The sequence below is a fragment of the Mytilus galloprovincialis genome, chromosome 7 (assembly GCF_965363235.1).
Source record: "Mytilus galloprovincialis chromosome 7, xbMytGall1.hap1.1, whole genome shotgun sequence".
Lineage (NCBI taxonomy): Eukaryota > Metazoa > Mollusca > Bivalvia > Mytilida > Mytilidae > Mytilus > Mytilus galloprovincialis.
Window position 1 is genome coordinate 14,103,463 of NC_134844.1, and position 10,188 is coordinate 14,113,650.

At 33.7% G+C, this 10,188-nt stretch overlaps 1 protein-coding gene across 3 annotated transcripts in view; it reads right to left on the minus strand.

Annotated features, from left to right (window-relative positions):
- Positions 1-9,479, minus strand: part of LOC143082371 (uncharacterized) — a 28,754-nt gene extending 19,275 nt beyond the window's left edge. The window contains exons 1-5 of one of the 3 annotated variants that reach the window (XR_012980369.1): positions 8,184-9,479; positions 3,113-3,424; positions 1,694-2,059; positions 1,038-1,343; positions 402-455 (exon numbers count right to left, since the gene is read on the minus strand). Coding sequence is in view for 2 of the 3 variants with exons in the window: in XM_076258019.1 (XP_076114134.1) it covers positions 402-455; positions 1,038-1,343; positions 1,694-2,059; positions 3,113-3,424; positions 8,184-9,237 (2,092 nt within the window). In the remaining variant the exon portion in view is untranslated. The remainder of the gene's footprint in view (positions 1-401; positions 456-1,037; positions 1,344-1,693; positions 2,060-3,112; positions 3,425-8,183) is intronic. The other 2 variants (XM_076258019.1, XM_076258020.1) reach the window with 2 other exon arrangements.
- Between the last annotated feature and the right edge of the window lie 709 nt (positions 9,480-10,188).

The window sequence follows — 10,188 nt, forward strand, 5'->3', positions numbered from 1 at the left end:
TGGAAAGAATATTTCCAAACATAACTAATTAGATTCAAGGCAAAGCATATACAATTTCAATACTCTTCATGTACGTACATGTATTTCCTAGATAACATTTTTATGCTTTATGTCATAGTCAAATATTTAAGATATTACGCTTAAAAGAGTTTGATTTAAATGTTTACCACTTTAACCAATTCAAATTACGTCCACAATACGTCATTATAAGATTCACATGGCGATATGTAGACACCAGCTTACAAAAAATGATTCAATTTGGAAAACAAAGTATTTGTAAATAAATGTTGAACTTCATAGAGGCAAACTATTGTAAAATATGCATGTATTTTATTTTTAAAGCGATAACAACGTTTCTATATCAATTGAAACGCTTTCTCTATCATCTCTTAATAACTCACCAGTACTTCGATATTTATCTACATGTTGTTTTCCCAGCTTTTCCTTTACTTTCACTGAAAGATTAGTAAAAGAATAAAGATTATTACAATCGTAAGCTATAAATTTGAATAATTATCATGGTCACATTGTAATGGTGATATTCTATTTATTATTTTGTACTGCTTATTTGTATTTGAAACAAGAATGAAAACAATAGAATGAAAGGTAGTGTTGCCTGCATTTCTTAATTGCAATTATGGTGTTTATAATACGTTACTTATCTACATCTAAATAACCATTTAAGTATGCGGTCAACTCTCCAGAAAACTGTGCAAAAATATCTGAAACAACTCATGTCTGTCATATTTGTTTTTCGTACATTGTATTGTTAATAGTGTCTCTGTTAGTCTTCTAATTGGATCGACGGGGCCTTGTATAACCGACTATACGGTATGGTTTGTTTTATTTGTTGAATTTTGGCGGATAGTTGCCTCATTGGCAATCCTACCACATCTTCTTATTTTGTTTACCGACAATTTTCATTAGATTGGTAATTGTAACAGAAATAGTTTTCATACAATTGAAAATGTTTACTACTTGTTTAAGCAAATGTGAAATTTAAAATTCGTGTACTTTTTAAACAAATATTAACATACATGCAAAAAGGCCAAATACTGTTTCTCCGGTATCATTTGTATAGTTTACGTCAGCACCGGCTTCAATAAGATCACATGACACATTGAAACGGTCGTCTGCTATAGCTAGCATCAATGCAGAAGATTTTCCAGGTGTAACCAGATTTGAATTGGCCCCTTTTTTAAGCATCATTTCTACAACACTGTTGTCAAACTTTCTTTCTAGGACATGAGTCAGTGGATACCCTCCGTCACTGCATACATCATTTAAAGGAATTTCTTTATCTATTAATGCTTTCATAATATCATCTCTATTTGTAGATGTCACTGTAATGTAAATAAGGATTATTTTAAGACAAATAAAAAGATTAATAACTTGTTTGGAAAGGCATACCACCGTGATATAGGAAAGGATAATTCTTAATGTTCAATACCAAAACTTTTTTTGTAACGTGTTTTGGACTATTATCAAAGATCACAGTTTGATGAAGGAAAAATAAAGGGGGTTTTAGTCATTAGAGTGCAATAAAATGTGACCCATATATTGTAACAATTTAATAGGCTTTGCTTAACTCGTTGAATAAGTTTTTCTTAAAATATCTTATTAAACATATCACGACAAAGTACTTTTGACATTCTAAAGATTCTTGTAGTGAAAACAGCTTCTGATATCTTACATTTTAAGCAGGTGATGAAAGGCGTTTCACCTTTACCATCTGTATACAAGACATTCGTTCCTTTATCAATTAAAAGATTTACAACGTTTCCCAATCCTTTTTCTATGGCAATCACAAGAGGAGATGACTTGCTATTTCTGATACAGTTAGGGTCTACGCCATTTTCCAACATTTTCGACAAAAAACTTTCAATAGTAGCACTTGAACCATCAGACAGCAAACTGCTTCCTGAATAGTAACTATTAGCAAAAGGTCGACACTTTAGTAAGGACTCTAACGGATAGACATTTTCGTCATTAGGCTTATTCAAATCAGATCCAGCCTCAATCAGTATGTCACTTATTTCCCTGGAAGTGGCATCAAGCACTGAAAAAAATCTTACTGTTTAACATTACCTTTATATAGTCTAAACATAATATATAAAACGTCTAGGGTAAGGTTACGTAAAAGAGGGACGAACGATACCAGAGGGACAGTCAAACTCATAAATCGAAAATAAAATAACAACGCCAACGCCATACGTAAGTATGTATGTAATAATTCATTGTGACAAGTTTGATACCCTTGTAATCTTATTTATTTTGTACGAGTAAATGTAGTAAAATTGAAAATGGAAATGGGGAATATATCAAAAAGACAACAACCAGACCAAAGAGCATATAACAGCTGATCGCCATCAAATACTTCTGCTGGCTCTCTGATTGTTCGTTTTGTTCTCGATTCATGACATGTCAACAGTTTTTGATATATAGATTCTTTTTACAGGATCTTTAAAGGATCTAAAAATCTTTCATATTAATTTGTGAGGTTCATCTACATTGAGAAGATCTAATAAACTCATGGTTTTTAACAAAAAGTAGTTCATCAAGTTATATGCAATTATTGCAAAAGAACCTAACAAATATGTTAGGGTTGAAAAGTTTCTCTTATTATTCTGCAGTTTCAAGCTTTTGGAAAAACTTTTAAAAATGTTTGGTCCTCAATGCTCTTCAACTTCGTATTTAAATTTATTTGGACTTTTTTTTAACAATTTTTTCATTCGAGCGTCACTGTTGAGTCTTTGTAGACTAAACACTCGTCTAGCGCAAATATGAAATTTCAATCCTTGTATCTATGATGAGTTTATTGATATCTTTCATCTATTGACAAACTTTAATGAATGTGTTGCAAATAAGTATGGATATATTGTTTTTTAATTGTACTTTGTCTGATCATAGAATTCACTGGCATAATAAGATTTAGTATTTTGAATCAACTGAGTAAACTGATACTGTTGTCAATTGATAATATTTTCAACTAAAAGAACAGTATATCAATTTAACATATAATGTCACACACGCATGAAATTAACCACCGATTTTGGTAAAAAAAGAATATACACGACCCTAAATACACTTAATTAGACATTGACTAACTTACCATTTTCACAACAAACATGGATAGCAGTGTATCCGTTTTTCCCAAGGTGGTTTACGTTGGCTTTGTGCTTTATCAGCATATCTACAACATCCGACATTTTTTTCCTTACAGATATAATCAGAGGTGAATCTTCTCCCTGCGGTATCATGTTCGGATTGGCTCCTTCTGATAATAATTCTGTAACAATCTGTGATAATTTTGAAGAAGTGGCATTTGTCGTATTGTTTAGCAGCAGTCCTAGAGTTGACACCTTGTGTTGTACTTCGATTGTATTTATAGAAATACCTGATTTACGGAATAAGCACAGCTGACCTGAAATAATCATCATCAGTTTCATATCTGTTGAATTATGTTAGTTAAGTCGGTAGCACACAAATGAAAGATGTACATTGTATATGTAGCTTAAGTCGGTAGCACACAAATGAAAGATGTACATTGTATATGTAGCTTAAGTCGGTAGCACACAAATGAAATATGTACATTGTATATGTAGCTTAAGTCGGTAGCACACCAATGGAAGATGTACATTGTATATGTAGCTTAAGTCGGTAGCACACCAATGGAAGATGTACATTGTATATGTAGCTTAAGTCGGTAGCACACCAATGGAAGATGTACATTGTATATGTAGCTTCAGTCAGTATCACACCAATGGAAGATGTACATTGTATATGTAGCTTAAGTCGGTAGCACACAAATGGAAGATGTACATTGTATATGTAGCTTAAGTCGGTAGCACACCAATGGAAGATGTACATTGTATATGTAGCTTAAGTCGGTAGCACACAAATGAAAGATGTACATTGTATATGTAGCTTAAGTCGGTAGCACACAAATGAAAGATGTACATTGTATATGTAGCTTAAGTCGGTAGCACACAAATGAAATATGTACATTGTATATGTAGCTTAAGTCGGTAGCACACAAATGAAAGATGTACATTGTATATGTAGCTTAAGTCGGTAGCACACCAATGGAAGATGTACATTGTATATGTAGCTTCAGTCGGTAGCACACCAATGGAAGATGTACATTGTATATGTAGCTTCAGTCGGTATCACACCAATGGAAGATGTACATTGTATATGTAGCTTAAGTCGGTAGCACACAAATGGAAGATGTACATTGTATATGTAGCTTAAGTCGGTAGCACACCAATGGAAGATGTACATTGTATATGTAGCTTAAGTCGGTAGCACACCAATGGAAGATGTACATTGTATATGTAGTTTAAGTCGGTAGCACACAAATGGAAGATGTACATAAAGTCGGTAGCACACCAATGGAAGATGTACATTGTATATGTAGCTTAAGTCGGTAGCACACCAATGGAAGATGTACAAATGAAAGATGTACATTGTATATGTAGCTTAAGGCGGTACAAACAAATGGAAGATGTACATTGTATATGTAGCTTAAGTCGGTAGCACACAAATGGAAGATGTACATTGTATATGTAGCTTAAGTCGGTAGCACACAAATGGAAGATGTACATAAATTCGGTAGCACACCAATGGAAGATGTACATTGTATATGTAGCTTAAGTCGGTAGCACACCAATGGAAGATGTACAAATGAAAGATGTACATTGTATATGTAGCTTAAGGCGGTACAAACAAATGGAAGATGTACATTGTATATGTAGCTTAAGTCGGTAGCACACAAATGGAAGATGTACATTGTATATGTAGCTTAAGTCGGTAGCTCACCAATGGAAGATGTACATTGTATATATATATATGTAGCTTAAGTCGGTAGCACACCAATGGAAGATGTACATTGTTTATGTAGCTTAAGTCGGTAGCACACCAATGAAAGATGTACATTGTATATGTAGCTTAAGTCGGTAGCACACCAATGAAAGATGTACATTGTATATGTAGCTTAAGTCGGTAGCACACCAATGGAAGATGTACATTGTATATGTAGCTTAAGTCGGTAGCACACCAATGGAAGATGTACATTGTATATGTAGCTTAAGTCGGTAGCACACAAATGGAAGATGTACATAAAGTCGGTAGCACACCAATGGAAGATGTACATTGTATATGTAGCTTAAGTCGGTAGCACACCAATGGAAGATGTACAAATGAAAGATGTACATTGTATATGTAGCTTAAGTCGGTACAAACAAATGGAAGATGTACATTGTATATGTAGCTTAAGTCGGTAGCACACAAATGGAAGATGTACATTGTATATGTAGCTTAAGTTGGTAGCTCACCAATGGAAGAAGTACGTTGTATATGTAGCTTATGTCGGTAGCACACCAATGGAAGATGTACATTGTTTATGTAGCTTAAGTCGGTAGCACACCAATGAAAGATGTACATTGTATATGTAGCTTAAGTCGGTAGCACACCAATGAAAGATGTACATTGTATATGTAGCTTAAGTCGGTAGCACACCAATGGAAGATGTACATTGTATATGTAGCTTAAGTCGGTAGCACACCAATGGAAGATGTACATTGTATTTGTAGCTGACTTTATTCAGCTATAGATAAACAAAATGCAGCATATTAGTATCGATTACTAATTAATATGAATATAAAAGAACGCAATTATGTTAACCGTCTAAAAATGTCAGGCAGCGATGCATCAATCTTTAGTATATATGTTAGATAACAGTCCTCCAAAACTTACACGATCTTTAGTATATACTAGAACCCACCCGTGATATCGCAGGTCCGTGATTGAATTAAAGTATATAACTATGCGCAAGCCTTATTTTAGTATTAGTATTTTCATCTGATAAAGTCATACCGATTATAAGATACACAGTTTTCTCTGCTTTTAAATCTTTCTGTTTGAACCCGTCGAACTGGAACTTATCAATTATTGGTAATATTAATTATTTGGAAAACAAAAGGTCCTGGAATGGAGTATTTTTTAATCAACAGCATTGTCCTATATTAGTTATAAATAAAGTTGAATACTTTGATTCTCTGTTTTACGTCATGCCCGCTAACAAATTGAAAACTATACCTATACGCCTTATTTTTAGTCCAGATTTTTAGTATTCGTATTGTTATCTTAGAAAGTCTTACTGATTAAAATACTACAAAAGGTAACAATTTGACAATGATCGAATTTAGTAGTGTCAACCCTGTGATTATGACCCGTGTATATAGCATAATCCTAAATACACCGTTTGGTGGTGCGCTTGTCTGATGCGGAACGTACATATAAGGTAGTAGTTAACAGGTGAATATACTATTGGTATCGGTATCGGACTCAACCCGGAACTTCTTAATTATTGGCAATATTAATTACGTGGAAAACAAAAGGGCCTGGAGTGGTGTAATTTTTAATCTACACCTTTGTACTATATTAGTTATATATAAAGTTGTATTCTTTGATTCGTCGTTTTTACGTGATGACGGCTGACAAATTGGACCTCGCAATTTTAGTATTATAGATGTTAGATAACAGTCCTCCAAAACTTACACGATCTTTAGTATATATGTTAGATAACAGTACTCCAAAACTTACACAAACTATACCACTTAATGACAAAGCTATAAAATAAACTCCAGTTGAAATTGTTTTCAAACATTCAAAATCAAACAGGATGGATTTTTTTTTGTCAATTCAGTGAATTGCTTTCTGCAAAGAAGACCACTTGCAAAAGAGGAGAAATAAAAAATGGTAATTATTCATATTATATAAGTAACTTAATAATGAAGGCTATGATTATTATGAATCCCGGTAAATGGAAAAATAGTGTCATTTCTTTTTGTTAGTGTTGTATTGTTTTTTCGTTTACAAGTAACCCATTCTTCGCTAAATTTTCGCTTAACAATCTTTATTCATAATGTGGGTTTTTTTCAGAATAAATTCTTTGTGGCGTAAACCCCACCCAGACACTCGTATGTGGAGCAGGATCTATTTACCCTTCCAGAGCACCTGAGATCATCCCCAGTTTTTGGTGGGGTTCGTGTTACTTGGTTTTTAATTTTCTATGTTGTGTCCTGTGTACCATGTGTACTGTTGTTTGTCTGTTTGTCTTTTTTTTTTTGCAATGGTGTTGTCAGTTCACTTTTCGAGTTTGATCGTTCCTCTGGTATCTTTCGCCTCTCTTTTGTAATGATTTTTTATTTTCGAGTTGATTTCAGGGGTCAATTTTAAAAATTAAAAAAAACCTGCTTTTAATTTAACAAAGTGTTTATTTTATATAACATCCACTTAAAACTACATATATAAAGTACATATTTTAGACGTTACTGTTGATATATAATACAAAGCTATCATATAGTAGGATTAACAAATGGACAAATATCCACACATGTACATAAAATATTTATCGTAAGGATAGAAAGCAATTAATTTTATTAAAAAAAAAAATGAAATGTTTTATTTTTTATCACTCTTGTCTCCGTGTTTGTGACTATGTTAGTTCATTCGCACTACACTCAATATTAAACACAATAGATTTAAAAATATGTCGTATGAGTGTCAATGAGACAAGTCTCCATCCAAGTCACAATTTATAAAAGTAAACCATTATAGGTCAAAGTACTGTCTTCAATACGGAGTCTTGGTTCACATCGCCCAGCAAGCTATAAAAGGCCCCCCAAAATAACTAGTGTTTAACCATTAAAACGGGGAAAAGATGGGTCTAATCTATATAAAAAACGAGAAACGAGAAATATTTATGAATCACATCACAAACTACAACTACTGAACATCAGATTCCTGACTTAGGACATTAAGTGCATCAAATTGCATGCTTTAATTGTACTTAACATTCACCCTTATCTGAAACAAAAATATATCATCACAACATAGGCCCTCCAACATAAAAAGACACACTATAGAATATTAATTAAAATTGCTTTACTCCATCAAAAGAGATATTAACAAGACAAGATACACTGAACGCATACAATTGATCTATGATACAATGTAAATACAAAATCAAAGAAATAAGAGACGAATAATGAATGTTATGTCGTCTTTGCAATTACTCTTTTATCATGTTTATAATGATTAGGATTAAAAAAAACCAAATTGGTTCAAAAGAATGTCAATACTTTAACTTCCTGTGTTTATAAATCACTATTACTTACCGTATGATTTACAGCATTGTATGGCCGTTTTACCGAGTCTTCCTTTACTAGCTCCAGCCTTGATCAAAGCTATTACGTCATCCTTACTGGCCTTATGGTCCATAGCAATAAGCAGTACAGATTTACCGCTTTGTTCGTGTACTTCGTTTGGGTCTGCTCTGTACTTCAAAAAATCTTGAATTAGGGATGGACATTTCATAGCTGCAAAACAAAAGCAGCCTATCCATCCAATTGCTTTGTCAGATGGTTTTCCACGAAACGACACATTGGCTCCAGCCTCTAAAAGTATTTTTGCATTTCCTTCCATTCCTTGTTTCAATGCAATGAAAAGAGGCTGTTGACCGTACGGTTTTCTACCCCATGGTTCGTTAACGTTTGCTCCGTATTTCAGAAGTAATGGCAGAAATTTCTTGCCCTCCTTTCGTTCGGCCAAATAATGGATAGATTGCAAACCTCTGCCCACGATCCCGATTCTTGGATTGGCTCCGCATCGACACAAAATCTCAGCTCCTGTATATCTATCTTCTATTATCAGGGTATATAGTGCTGTTTTCTTATTAGGGAATTGTTCATTTATGTCCAATCCAGCAGATTTTAAACGTCGTACTATGTCTTCACATCCTGATTTTGCTGCATAATAGAATGCACTCTTACAATTTTTTCCGGAGTAGTCCTTTGTTAAAGTGTTTTTGAATGAAATGTCTCGCACGGTCTGGAGTACGTAATCTACAATGTCCAACTTGCCGTTTTCACAGGCTATATGTAATATATTTTGACCACCATCAAAGTGGTTGGTTGTAGATTTTAGATCTGCACCCAATCCAACTAAAGATTTCAATAATCCTAGGGAACCGAAAGTAGCCGCATAATGAATTAATTTCCTCCCATTGGAGTCCTCATATTTTAAAACTGCTTCTTTGTGTGCAGGATTTGTACACAACTGAAGAAGCTCCTCAACATTTTGAGAGTTCACTGCACTTTGAATTTCTATTTTACTCTGAACGTTCGAGTCCATCACGGCTCTTGTTGAAGATAAATCAAAATGTCGTATCATCTTATAAAATATCTCACAGCTTAACCGGAATAATTGTCGAAAGAAGACAGCTATTCACTAGTATTTCAGAAATTTGAAATCGAAAGTAAAAATACATATTTAGTTGGAAATATGCTTGAATGAGTATATAAAATGTATAGGGTTGACCTTAATATGAAAGAGACCTTTAAATGTAAACAGATCTGACGTCATTGAAAATATATGTAATAGCTATCCCATTTCGACTTGATGTGTCAGTGTAAGATTCGGACTTGATGTGTCAGTGTAAGATTCGGACTTGGTGTGTCAGGGCCATCGGGGTGATCTTACACTGACACACCAAGTCCGATTGGGATAACTATTTTACATCCCAGCTGTTTTAGATAAGACTAAAAATTATTTACAATTCATTTAGTTAAAAACGCCACACAACCATTATGATATATACTAGTTTTTCTATATGATATATACCCTTTATGACCCCCGATTACGATGTTTATATATGAAACCATGTCAACTCGTCCCACTTGCAAATCGGCCCACACTAAATCGCCCCACTCTTGTTCACAAGCACGCACCACTTATGAAAAACGGTAAAATTCAATTGAACAATGTCGGACAACTCGTCTTATTTATGAAAAGTGTTAAAATATGTAGATTGCCTAACAATGTAATTTTAACACACTATTTAGTATGTAAATATAAGAATGTTTAAAATATTTAACATAATGATGAAAATAAACGCAATATTTCGCCAAACTAACTAGCTTTATCAAGCGTGGATCTATCCAGGTGAAATCGGATGTAGATGATAAGAAACTTTTGCAGCTCAATGTATGTGTTGCACTTGAATTTAGCTGCCTTGAAAATAATACATAATTTGGATAAACTCAAGATTTTTACAAAAATGGTAGTTGACGTTAGCAACGTCCATTGGCCAATATTACAGGATAAAAAAGACGATGCTGTGTA